The sequence below is a fragment of the Cyprinus carpio genome, chromosome B10 (genome assembly GCF_018340385.1).
Source record: "Cyprinus carpio isolate SPL01 chromosome B10, ASM1834038v1, whole genome shotgun sequence".
Lineage (NCBI taxonomy): Eukaryota > Metazoa > Chordata > Actinopteri > Cypriniformes > Cyprinidae > Cyprinus > Cyprinus carpio.
This window is the reverse complement of record NC_056606.1, coordinates 8,363,132-8,376,252: the sequence shown is the minus strand read 5'-3', so window position 1 is coordinate 8,376,252 and position 13,121 is coordinate 8,363,132. Positions and strand designations below refer to the sequence as shown.

General features: G+C 40.5%; 1 protein-coding gene across 2 annotated transcripts; it reads right to left on the bottom strand.

The window, feature by feature from the left end:
• Positions 1 to 217: 217 nt before the first annotated feature.
• Positions 218 to 11,715, bottom strand: LOC109097237 (sodium-dependent phosphate transporter 1-B). Of its 2 annotated transcripts, none has more exons than XM_042732345.1 (11): positions 11,389 to 11,715; positions 9,030 to 9,784; positions 8,784 to 8,924; positions 8,577 to 8,662; positions 8,366 to 8,462; positions 4,190 to 4,309; positions 2,289 to 2,513; positions 1,646 to 2,195; positions 1,357 to 1,542; positions 1,171 to 1,255; positions 218 to 1,043 (listed from the first exon to the last, which is right to left on the bottom strand). In XM_042732345.1, exons 2-11 carry the CDS (start codon positions 9,370 to 9,372, stop codon positions 888 to 890), a joined length of 1,989 nt encoding a protein of 662 aa, XP_042588279.1. In that variant the 5' UTR covers positions 9,373 to 9,784; positions 11,389 to 11,715; the 3' UTR covers positions 218 to 887. The 2 variants fall into 2 exon arrangements, with proteins under 2 accessions (XP_042588279.1, XP_042588280.1); XM_042732346.1 differs by having other exon boundaries at positions 1,646 to 2,192.
• Between the last annotated feature and the right edge of the window lie 1,406 nt (positions 11,716 to 13,121).

The window sequence follows — 13,121 nt, the reverse complement described above, 5'->3', positions numbered from 1 at the left end:
AGCGCTTCTGTGCTTTAAGGAAAAGCGTGAATCTTTGCAGTAGCTGCTGAGATGTTTAACTGCATCTCCAAGCGCAGGTTGGTCTGTTTTAGTTATTTTCGCAAAGCAGAGCTAATATTAACAGCTCAATTACAGTGGTGTAAAACACCACTGAAGAACAGAGGACTAAAATAATGTTTTGTAGTGTAACCTACAAAATAACTAAAAGACAACTGGAAAAAGGACACTGAAATTGTATTAAGGAATATGATGTGAGCAACCAATTTACTTTGCTAATGAACCCTCACAAGACTCTCCTAAAAATGTGGCTGTCATAAGGCTCTATTTGAGTTTAGTTAGGCCTGCTTGAGAAAAAGTGGAAAATTAACATATTGAATGCATAAGAGAAGGAAAATGCAACTCAATTCCTCTTCCCCGATTCTTCGCACCAAAACACAGCTTCTCTAAGGAACTTAAATTATGAAAGTAATGAAAAATACATGTCAAATGAAAGCTAATACTGTAATTCATTTACCTTAAAAAAACAACAACCTTTAGTTCTGTACATAATTACATAAACAAAAACAAGGTGATCTGACATATGTACAAGAGGGAATTTAAATGATAACCATTTTAGTTGTCAAGACATTTTCTTCTCTGGCCTATGGCATGTTACCTGGTGCAATGCACACAAATCAATACACGCTAAAAATAATGCAGCCAAGAATCACAGGCTCTATTGAAAGGGGCCTTTTTCATCCCACACTCATCACGAGGATGACGGAGGGGGGAAAAGTAGAGAGAGACAGAGAAGGTTGAGATATGCCCTCCACCTCTCTCTAGGGATCCTGGATGCAGGTGTGGGCTCCTCGTGAGCAGAGAGGGAGGCAGAGCGGACTTTCAAGGCCTCACAGAATGACGTAGGTGAACAGGGCCATGATGGCTGCGCTGATAAGACCAGAAATTGGCACAGTGACAAACCAGGCCATGAAGATGTTTCTGAACAGTCGCCAGTCCACAGCCTTTCTGGAGCGCATCCAACCGACAGCCACCACTGACCCGACCTGAAAGCAAAAAAATAAAAAAATAAAAAAATTTAAAAGATACACCCTCAACAACAAGCTTCATTCAAATAACCTCCATCCAGGACTTGATTTGCATCGGTTTGTTTTGCATAAAGGCCCATCTTACCTTGCAATGAGTGGTGGAAATTGGAAGACCAATGTTGGAAGCAACCACAACAGTGACGGCTGAGGCGAGCTCGATGCTGAAACCACTGAAATTAAACAAAGCATTGTTTAGGGAAGTCTGCCAGTTGGGAGGTTGTGTTCTGCACAGCAGGTGCTGTCTGATGTGACAACATGGCTGTGTTTATACCTAGACGGGGTGATGGGGGTCAGGTCCTTGCCCATGGTTTGGATGACTCTACGGCCCCAGACCCACAAACCGACACAGATGCCCACTCCTCCATACAACAGCAACCAGATTGGAGTTGGTGCATGTGATATAACGGACCCACTCTCATAGACCAGCCACAGGGCAACCAGGGGACCAATTGCGTTACTGGAAGCAAAAGAGAACTAGTTAAATTGCTTGAAGTGCTTAAGATTATAATGCATTGTTAAATCTATTTTGAGCACCTTGCAGTTTATTCCATTTGCATTACCTGACATCATTTCCTCCGTGAGCAAAGGAACCAAAACAGGCGGTTAGAATTTGCAGGAACTGGAACAGCATTGACACTTCAGGTCTGTCAGCATCGGCTCTATCCTCCTCCAAAGAACTATGGCTGCTCCCAGCATCATCGTCAGCAATCTCCAAAGCAACCTCACCATCACCGAGACCTTCAGGTGCACCATTCTCCGCCACTGCATTGCAGTAACTCGTGTAGCTGTCCATGCGGACGCGCTTCCTCTCCTGGGCACTGGCTTTTTCCTTGTCTCCATCTTCGGAAGCACGGTACTCAGATTCTTTGGGCTTGAAGTCTCCGTGCAGGCCGATGATTGCCATGGTGTAGGAAGTGTAGCTGTTGTTGCGGCGGATGGGCCGATCGCCACCCTCCCCCATGCAGTCTCCCACTTTTGCCAGATGGAGTTTGTGCAGCAGGTCCTTGTAGAGGCCGGAGTCCTTGTGAACTGTGTGGTACTGAGAGTAACCATTGCTAGGAATGTGAGCGGGGCCGGTGGTGAATTGAACATGGGCAGTCTTCGGAGCTGCTAGAAACAGAATCAAGTTACATGATCGAACTTCGACAAAAACAATAAACGTATGTCATGATTAACATGGCACGTGAGGCCCTATAGACTCACCACTGCCCATCTCCGACTCTTTGCAGTCCTTCTGTTCTGCGTCATCCAAATCTCCAATGTCAAAGGTGACCCTGCGCTCCTCAGAAAGAGGAGGGGCCGAGGGGGTGATAGAGGGCATGGCACTGGACTCCTCAGGAACAGGTTTCAGGATGGGACTGTGAGCTTCCTGCAACTCCCTCTTCTCCATAAGAGGACTCTCAGTGGGACTGGAAGACTTTAATTTACCTGTATATCAAATAAGATAGATGGTAATTTCCAAGCTTGCTAGCAAATTAAAAAAAGGTAACAGACGAGTAAATAAAATCTGCAGGTTATACAGAAATAAACATCTATTTAAATTATTTATATAACAAGGGCTTTCAGTCTTTTAGTTGCCACAGTACCCCCAAATATGATCATCCTCATATACTGAATGAACATCATAATTATGATTAGAATGAAGCAATTCCCCAGCAATCCCTTCGAACCCATTTTAATATTTATTATAATAAACACTTATACCATTAAACTTGTACCCATCAATATTTAAAAAATATGTAATCAGCTAAAAACAACCAAAAATGAAGCTTTAGAAGTTTCCCTATCATTTAATTTAACATATGGGTCAGTTGTTTAATTGAATGCATAAATGTAATATTTTTCAAATAATTGTATTAACATTAAATTGAGAACCCTAACTAGCTGAGTAAGGGTGAATCTGATCAATCATTTGTGATGAGTACAAAGCCAGGTAAGCACTTTAATCAATGGCAGGTCATATGGCCATCACATGAACGCTGGATTCTTTAAACTTTTAGAGGCAAACTATGTTTGCTTAAATTGTCACTATAACCCTACATTTCAAGGACAGCCTGACATAACTTGGTCCATCATCCACTGATCTGCTCATAGGTGTCAAAGTAGACGCATTCAGTTTTAATAGCAAAAACCCCATCCAACCGTAGTCATACACCTTGGCTCAACGAGGCTGAGCTACTTCCCCATGAACACCTCAGCTGGACCATGGCTATTCCAGTTCACTAGCCAAAGACCAATTATTGGATCACTCTGACCCAATTAGGCTGTCAGTGTACAGCCAGACTACACAGCTTTAGATAAAGACTAGACTGTTTGGTTTGTTTGTGTTAAAGAACTGTATTACAACAAACAGACCTTCCTAACCTAAAGCTGGCTTTTCTTGAAAGTGCAGTTTCTTAGAATATTAAGCATGTTTTTGTCAGTCATGTGATTTGAGAATTATACAACATATGCTTGCCATTAAAATTATGTTACTGTGAACTGTAACTGAGATAAGGTTGTTAAAATACTTTTTACCACATTTCACAACTAATAAAATCCAGTACTTTTGCATGGCATGTGCAAGGAAACAGGAAAAGGATAATTTACACAAAGAAAAACCCATATAGAGTTGACAGGGCTTAATTTGTATTGAATCCAGAACATTCCTTTAAAGAGTATATCGTCTTTCTAAGTGACTGATTAAACTGGTGTCCACTGCCAGCATCTTTAATCTGCAGGGTATTATCCCCAATCCCAATGAACACCTGGTGCTTGGCCTAAGGCTAATAAATCTTGTACGTCCACAGACTGCTGTCCAGACTTTAATAGGGCCTAATAATTTAAAGTGTGTGTGTATGTACATACAAGTAAAACAAAAGCAATGTATTGTTAAATCTATGTACAATGCAAAAAAAAGAAAAGAAAAAAAAAAACATCTGTAATGGGCCCACCCATTTATCTTTCTTTTTATAATCTTCTCGGCAACGGTTATGCTACCCAATTGTGCTCTGGAAATAACACTGTGCAACTTGATATGACTCATAGTTCTATTGCTAATTATTTCATAAATTTTATGGTTTACATGGTTAAAATTAACACAAAGACTAAAGACAGAGACTTACATTCAATCTTCTTCTTGAGCCGAGGGCAGACAACAAACCAAACGATGAAAGCGATGATCAGGGCCAAGCCGATGGAAATGAGCAGAACTCCCCACCAGGGCAGCTTATCAAAGCCCAGCACTGCAGTCCCATCATTCACAGGAGGAAAGGGGCCAAGAGGGGTGTTGGGGAAGAAAGGAAAGGTGCTTTTGAGACAACAGGCAGCATGTGCTACCATCAACAAACAGCATTAGGGAATGAACAGGGACATTGTGGACTCCTGGTTGTTAGTAATGGTGTTGGAGTTAAACATTAAGGCATAATAAGAGGATTTACTTTATACAGAAGTTCCTTGCACTCCATTTGAGGAAAAAAAAAATGCATATTCAAAGACTAATACATAGGCCAGCAGCTCCCATGTATCATTTTCAGTTAGAAGACTATTGTGAAAAGCATAAAAAAAAAAAAAAAAAAAAAAAAAAAAAAAGTACTTGTTTAGGAGTCCATAGAAACGCAAGCCAAAACAACCACTGCCACCAAGTGTCAAATATCTTGGTCACATTCAGAATGCAAGCACAAGGCCTGTCATCTTATGCAACACTTCAGGTGAGATGTGAGTGTGAACAGCAGCAAAATGTTGCAATGACACACGACAGCGCACAAGGCCGCTGTACCATATGGTCAGCAAGTGCGAGTGCCTTAAAAGGCTATTGCGGCAAGATATCACCCCCACCTCTTTGGGAGGACGGGTGGGGGAAAAAAAATGTAACCACTCCTGCAGAAAGGTTATATCTGAGCCAAGACTGCGGTGTTAGCTGCGGTGATGAAGAATGCATGCTCAAGGATGAGTGCTGGCTGAGCAAGTCAGCCATTTACGTATTCCCCACAGGGTCCAAACCACAGACAGACAATGAAATGTGTAAACATGGGTTCACAAAACCAAAAAGGGGGTGAAAAAAAAGTTACTGGAACTATTCAGAACAGGACTTTGTCCAAATGAAAGGGGAAAAAATGTGGCCTTATTGGAGTAGGGCTGTGAAAAATAAACAGAGGTTGAGAGATAAGAGGACAGTGAGCAGTGGGGCATAAACTCCCGTGCCTTGCCACATGCACGTACTACTGCGTGCTTTGGTTATGCAACTTTAGTTCAATCTCAGGAGACAAGATACAAGGAGCACCACACTCTTTGAATAGAGAGCTGAGGTATGTGAGGGAGGAACAGCTGAACTTTCCCAACACCCAAATGACTTAGCAGCATCTAAAGGGGCAGAACAGGTGTGGCCAGAGGAGGTGAGGGGGTGAATGACGGAAATAAGAGAAAGGCCAACGAATGGGGCCCAGTTATCAAGTATGGCAGTCTGGCATGGTTCCTGCTCATGGTGTGAAAAATGCAGCCCTGTGCATGCATGTTAGGCAGGGAATGCATTCATGCTCACATCACCACAGTCTGACAAACGCTCCCCCACAAAAGGGGAGAAGCCAGACCACAAACATGCAGTGGGATGAATGAATGGAAGTGGCTTCATTTCCTGCTTCACCTCACAATAAAATGTGCTATCCTATGGCCTTTATTACACAATAACACAAGTTGTTTTTCCAGACACGTTCAGCACTATACCTCATCCTGGTGAGGGGATGATGATGGTTTATGAGTCATTGTGGGCCGGGCACTGGTGTTTATGTCAATTATGCCATTTGTGGTCTTTGACTGCCTCGTGTCCGTTCCAAAAGTTCCAAGCATTTTTTGATAATTAACTGACATCATGAAATAAACTTTTATGGTGTCATAAAATTCTACCTTTGTAGCACCACCAGAATGTTGTTTGGTGTCTGTTTTGATCCCGCCACCAATTCTAGCACCCAAAAATGATTCGGTGCTTTAGACAAAATGTTCTTTTTGACACTGTAAACTGTTTTGGGTCCCGCTGAATAAGTCTGGCCAAATATAAAAACATTCCGTTTCAAATCCAGAAGTCTGTTATTGCTGCTTTTCGTGTTTGCTTTATATCCCCAGGGAAACCAAAACACCCCACTGTCTGTTTTTCCAAAGGGGGAAGCAGACAGGAAAACAAACATTGAAGTACTGGGGGCGGGAGGGTGTAGCCAATCATCATGTTCCTTTTTCTTAAATTATGAATATGAATAATACAAGTTAAGGCTGGAATACACTATACGACTTTCAAATATCAGAACTTTTTTTTTTTAAACTCTAGGCATCAGACACCTGATTATATATTAAATGGTTAAAGAAAAATTAACAATTGAGTTTTTCTGGGAAATATGGCAACTGTGCCTGCCCAAAATCTGCAGACTAGCTGACTTTTGGCAACTAGTATAAACTTCCAAAAAAAAGTCATGTTGTTTATTAAGAAAAGTTATTTTGAAAACTAGTTGACTAACTAAACCGAGTAGAGAGGAGAACAAATAAATAAATAATTGTTTGCCTACTCTGGTCTCAAATGCTGAGGGCTGCTGGCATTAAAAACAGAAAGAGGGCTTATGTGTCATCTGTATTTTGCATGGGGAGAACTTTCCAGGCACTGTGGTTGCTAAATGACCGTACGTCTGTGCTGAAACTGGGGGCAGGGGTGGGTTATAGAACATGATTAACAGTGTTGAGAGGCACCATGTTTGGGAAAGGGGGTTATTAGAAATAGATCCCTGACTTGATGTGCATATCACGCTTCTATATCACATGCCAAAGTAGTTTGAATGGATACAACTTTTTGTACAGTATGTGAGTTGGAATGTGTTACCCTTATACTGCATAAACGGTTAAAACCAGAAAAACAAGGTGTTCCAAGTACCAGCGCAAACACAGCGCTTCAAGGAAACTCCACCTAGTTGCATACTGATTGAAATTTTTACAGGGCATGTGTTCAGCTCTCTTTAGAAGACAAAGGAGGTTGATCAACAATTTATGACATGCCGCATGCCTCTCAACCGGTGAGTGCTGGTATTGTCCTGTCCTGGGAGATGCTCTGGATTAACTAAACCTGAGTGAACTGCCTTAAACAGGCTGAGAGTGGGAGGAGTGAAGGAACTGTGTCTGGTGATGTGGTTTATTTAACGCCAATCCAACAGCAGATGACATGATGATGTCGCTAAGTGAGGCCAAAGATCAGGATAAGCTTATGTTAAGATGCATCTACTATGACCAACTACATTAACCTGAATTGGTGTGGGAGCTTGTGAGAGGATACACGTCTTTGACCTGGTGCGCTCAAACAACTTGCATGAAGTGTGTCAGCTGATGAATTTGGCTGAAGAGAAAACTCATTCTGATTGATTCAGAGTCCTGAAGTGACACTGTAATGATTAAATGGGCTCTAGAGGACAGCCTTTTAATTTTGAGAGGCTATTAATCTTTAAAGTCATTAGAAATTGTGCTCAGTGTGTCAGATGAAAACCACTACACATTATCTGAATGGATAAAGCATTTAACATTAATAAGTCAAAAGGTTTTTTTTAACAATTAAACTTAATCTTACATTAATTTAAGTACTTAACTTAAGGACTTTATTTAAAAACACACTGACTTCCCATAACTAACTTGCACATCTATAGACTGTCCAAATAATAATAAAAACTTTCTCTAAAGCCTTACATAATGCATTAGGATGTCTAAGGCAAAATGTATGTGTGTTGCTATGTGAATGTGTGTATGCTGCACCTTGCTGTGCCTACGTAAAGCGCACCCGCCTGGGAGTGCATGCGTGTACACACTCCAAGGGTGCATATTGCGTCAAACTCTGGCCTGAAGCCTTCATTTAACGGCCCAGGCCAGTTGACTTCTTGAATTGTTGAGCCCTGTGGGTAAGAGAAAACAAAAAGGAGCAAAAGTTGCTTGTTTAATAGGATCTCAAATTCAAAAGGCAAAAGTATTCAGAGCTCAACAGTTAACAGCACTCAAAAACGTGGTGCTTTCTCTACTGTGGCTGACCAATATTTTTGATGGGCATGAATTCTTTATTCCACTGTTTTTTTCTCTCCTATGATGGAGAAGGAAAAAGCCCTGACTGAGGTCATGAATACAGGCACCACATGTCCGCGTCATGAGTGCTCCACTGAGTTCTCCAGAGCCCAGTGGTTAAACACTGCTTTGCCTTAAGCACTGTAAACACAGTCTGGCAGAGACTGGGCATCTGGTTAGGGTGTTAATGGACATGCAAAAGACAGACATAGAGCGATACTCACTCGGTGCTCCAGTAAACATAATGGAGAACAGGTTGATTCCCATTGTAAAAGAGTAGAAGAAAGGCAGGGCCCTTAGACCATTGGGCACTGGATCTTTCTGCAAAGGACAAAGTACAGACTCTTAGCCAACACCCAGCTTTGGCATGACCTTATAATATTCTTCTTCTACATTTAAAGAAAACTAACTTTAAGGTAAGATCATTTTATTTACCTTTTGCAGGATGAACATGCGAACAAAGTAGAAAAGAACGGCAGACATGATGCCAGAGAGGACAGGTGAGAGGAACCAAGAAGCAACTGTAAGTAAACAAAGAACAATGACACGTTATGAAACAAACATCTCCAGTTTCTTGAATACCAGAATAATCATACAAGTGCAACTACAAACGAATCATTCTTGTGAATGCAGCTGACTCACCAATTCTAAGAAGCTCCAGCCATCTGACGCCCTGCTGACCTTTGGCGACCAGTGAAAAGCCAATGGTAGCTCCCACAATGCAATGGGTCCCAGAAATAGGAAGCTTCAGAAAAGAAGCAAACAACTGCCAAACAGCAGAGCCTAAAGGGCAGTGAAAACGAAAAACGTAGAGAAACCTCAATTTTTCATATTAAAAAGAATCCTTTATATATAACAAACAAGTAGTAAACTTCATAAACTACTCACCAAACATAGCACTGACTGATCCAGCCATCAACACGTGTTCTGAGCCGTTGTACATAGTCACGTCGATTATGCCACTGCGGATGGTCTCGCTGACCCTGGCTCCAAGCAGCACAGAGCCCAATGTCTCAAAGACAGTAGCAAGAATACAGGCCTGCTTAAGGGTAACTACACCTGATCCCACTGCTGTACCAAATGAGTTGGCAACGTCATTAGCCCCCACAGAAAAGGCCAGGATAAATGCTATGATGAAGCCTACAACTAGGAGCCATATATAATCAGTCAGAGCCACTTGAGTGGCAAGGGTGGTCAAAATCGTTACTGTGGCCAGAGTTGTCGACACCATTGTGCGTAAATGGTTTTCAAGTTATACGGGGGAAAAAAACAAAAACAAAAAAAACTTCACAATCTTACAGGGAAGAGAACCAAATATGTATAAATAAATCAAGCAGCAGCACACTGGATATTTTAATCCCCAGAAAATTGAGGTACTAGTGTTTTTAAATCTGTTTTCTGCCTCAGACCTACCTTCACCCCTTCGCTAAACCAGCAAATCAAAGCAATCCAGACACTAGAGAGAATCTGCACTGCTCTGCTCTAAACTGATACGTAACGTTAAGGGAGAGGGTGGAGTGAGGGCCTATTGCTATCCTCTGAATAGACTAGATCTGTTACAGTTTGTTTTGGCCTTGGCAATTAGGCAGACAGAGCGGACACCCATCGTGCAACAGACACGGTTGGTGAATGGTAGCTCATTCCTGGAAAAAAAAAAAAAGAGAGGAGAAAGTGGGAAGGTTCCCGTGTTACACAACAATTTCACTGCAGATGGGGCAGAACATGGACATAAGTCTATTACAGACTAAAGCAGTAAATTTTTTGTATACAGCAGAGCTGAAGGTCTCTAGAAAACTCTTTCACTGTACAAAAAAGGGGGCGCATCGAGAACAGACAGAATGCATGCATGCATGATCATACAGCAAAACTTTTTTTTAAAATACATCTATACTAGGGATGGGAGGATCGATCCACAGTATCGATATAGCAAAAAAACAAACATATGTACATTTATTTAAATTAAACGTTGAAAGATGATATTGATCATGTTCTATTCTGTTTACATTTTATGCATGCAATAGCCTGTCACTGTCAGTCCCTTATGAAAATGAACCATGGTTTTACTAAAGTGACCATAGTTCAACTGTAGATGTGAATCATGTGTAAACAAAAAACATATTTAAACCATGTGTAAACAAAAATATAACCTAATAAATTACAATTAAGGCGTATTGCATGTTAAAATTCATTTTAAACAAAGTTAAGTTGTTATCATTACCCATTTTACTCTTAATAGTTTCATAAATTTCATAATTTAAAAGTTAAGTTCAGAAGTATCGTATTAGTATCAATACCTATGATACTGCCTGCATATCGGTATTGCCCATCCCTAATTTCTATACACCATATGGCAACTGCTCATGCATTATCTAAAACCATATCTTTTTGGTTACAATAATCAAGCCAATACGTTCAAGGTCACAATATGTAGCACTAAAACAAAACAGTGATCAAAGTCAATCGGGCCACTTTGTTTTACAAGCCCGAGAAGGCAGCGCTTTGGTTAATATTTTAAGCTCTGTGACAACAAACAGCGACTACTATTCAAATTAGGCCGTCAGCGCATCGGTGTCATGTGGCTTTCCAGTACATTCCCGCAATGCAGGCTTTATTGGCAAAGGAACGAAGAAAATAAACGATGAACTGCGGTTGAGTGTCAGCTCTAGGGCTGTTTGAGCCAGTTCTCCCCGCTCGCGCTAGGCACGCACTTCCTCGCTAACGTTAGCTTGAGGAACCAATTTACTCGAGAGCAACCATAAAAACGACCGCTTTAAGCAGTTACAATTCGTTGATATTAATGGAAAATAAAATCTTACATTATTTCAATATAACAATTTTGAAGGGCTTTTTAGGTTAACAAGGCGATATCCATCTTTTCTGAGCGCGCCGGTGTTCTGACGATTTGTGCTCCGCACGAACGTTACACGTGTCGTCATTCATTCACGCCCGCTAACAGCTAATATAACATTATTAATCAGAACCGCTTTATTAAAACAACAAAAAAAAGAAAAAAGGAAAACCTTTACAAATACAACAACATGTATCAGTGACACTGTGTTGTTAACTAACCGTAAAGAGACATTGGCATTTTTTTCCACGTTTAAACATCGCGAGTCAGCTGACAAAGCCATGAGCTCGCGCTCATTCTAACCGTTCAAATAAGCCAAAGGAAAAACGTAGATGAGAAAATAAGGCAAATATCACTCACTGCCAACTAGAATAAGAAAAACTATTTTTTTTTACTCACCACTCAAAGAAAACCGTCGATAAATGTCGATTTAGATATTTTTGACACCGTAGCCCGCCCAGTCAACTTCCCGTAGCCTCTTTCCGCGCGCGCGGGGTAAGACACAATAAATGCTCTCGCTCTTTCCTAAGCACTAACGTCGGGTAAATTAAGTAAATTCAAAGCTTAAGACTACAAACAAGACACTGCCAACGTTAGTTGTCTTAAACTCTTGAATCAACGAAAAAACCCCAATAAACCGCTTTCAGCCGGCTCCAGATGATGAGTTCCTGCTTGTCCATGCAAGACGTATATCTGAGTGCGAGGGCGGGGCCATCGGTGGATAGTGACGCAAAAGACAAACCCCGCCCTCTGGCCTTATTTTGCGTCGGTAGTAAAAAAAAAAAAAAGACTATTTACTTAACCTTAGACTTGTCGACCATTACTACTACTCTGTAACTATACAATCAGCAAAATGCAAAATCTGTAGAATCCAGCCATTTCAAATATTCATGTAAGACTTTACACAGCATCTACTCCAAAAATACTTTACCTCAGATGTTTAAAGAATGTTCTTTTTGTAAGCTAAATGTAACTGAGTCATGTTTTGGAATTTCATAATTGATTTAGTATTTCTTTTCTCTGACATGTGAATTAAAATAAGTTTATATATGAAAAAAAAAAGATTTAGAAAAAGGAGAACAGATATTCAGAAATGTGTTGTTCACAAATATCTAAATCTAGTCTGTTTCTTTAATACAGTCTCTTAATTAATAAATAATGGGACAATGTACAGTCATTGTGTATATATAAAGGTAAAACTGAATTGTTGTCCTAAACCTAAATGTTGTCTGTTGGTGATTATTAATAGTCATGTGATGTACTGTCAGATTTCAAAGGCGTTTCTTGTTTCCCGTATTTGTATCCCCTGCGACTCTAATTTTCTCCAGTTCCTCTCTTGAGTTGTCGGAAGTCATGGGACAGACTGAGATGAAACTCTATGAGGGTGATGCTTCAATTCCTGCAAGCTGTGCTATAACTCCCCCATGTGGCCACAGAAAAAAAAAGTGACTTCACTGGAGTATTTCTCACTTCGGGAGCATAGGATTTATGTGCTTCAGATAGGACCAGCTATGGGGTTAGATCTCTGCCACAATTCTGTGCACGAAAGATCATATTTCGAGTGCACAAAAGTACATTTTGCACATGCGCGATCTGAGTTTTGTGGAGAAAATGTTTGTCTCACAAAGAAAAAAGTATTCTGAGTGCACTGAAATCAATTTTACATTTAAAATAAGTTTTTGGTGTGTGCAGACCACTTTTAATGGCACTCTCTAAATGCTGACGGCTTTTTTGCTCAACACAAAAGCCAATCAGAGACGAGGCTGCTAAATTCTGATTGGCTGTTTTGACAACCAATCACAACATTCCTTGCATTACCATGACAGCGGAAGGGGGAAAATACAGTGCATGCATAATTATTATGCAAGTTGATATTCTGATTATATTTTTTTTCAAGCACATTTTACCAATTCCAAACATATCAATCTCAATAACTACTATTAATCTTGTATTTAATCACTTATAACCGATATATAATTGTTCACGAAGGCTGGAAGTGAAAAATGTCTTATATTCAGGTGTGCATAATTATTAAGGTAGAAGGTAGAATCCAAAAACGTATTTTAAATGCAAAATAGATTCTTGTGCGCTCTAAATACTTTCTTCTTTGTGAGACAAACATTTTCTACACA

What these genes read in the sequence shown, in the direction of transcription:
- LOC109097237 (XM_042732345.1), bottom strand. Translation starts at nt 9,372, where the DNA reads ATGGTGTCGACAACTCTGGCCACAGTAACGATTTTGACCACCCTTGCC. An exon ending in ATCAGTCAGTGCTATGTTTG is followed by an intron (nt 8,925 to 9,029) that starts GTGAGTAGTTTA and finishes ACTGCCCTTTAG; the next exon opens with GCTCTGCTGTTTGGCAGTTG. An exon ending in TTTCCACCACTCATTGCAAG is followed by an intron (nt 1,044 to 1,170) that starts GTAAGATGGGCC and finishes TTTTGCTTTCAG; the next exon opens with GTCGGGTCAGTGGTGGCTGT.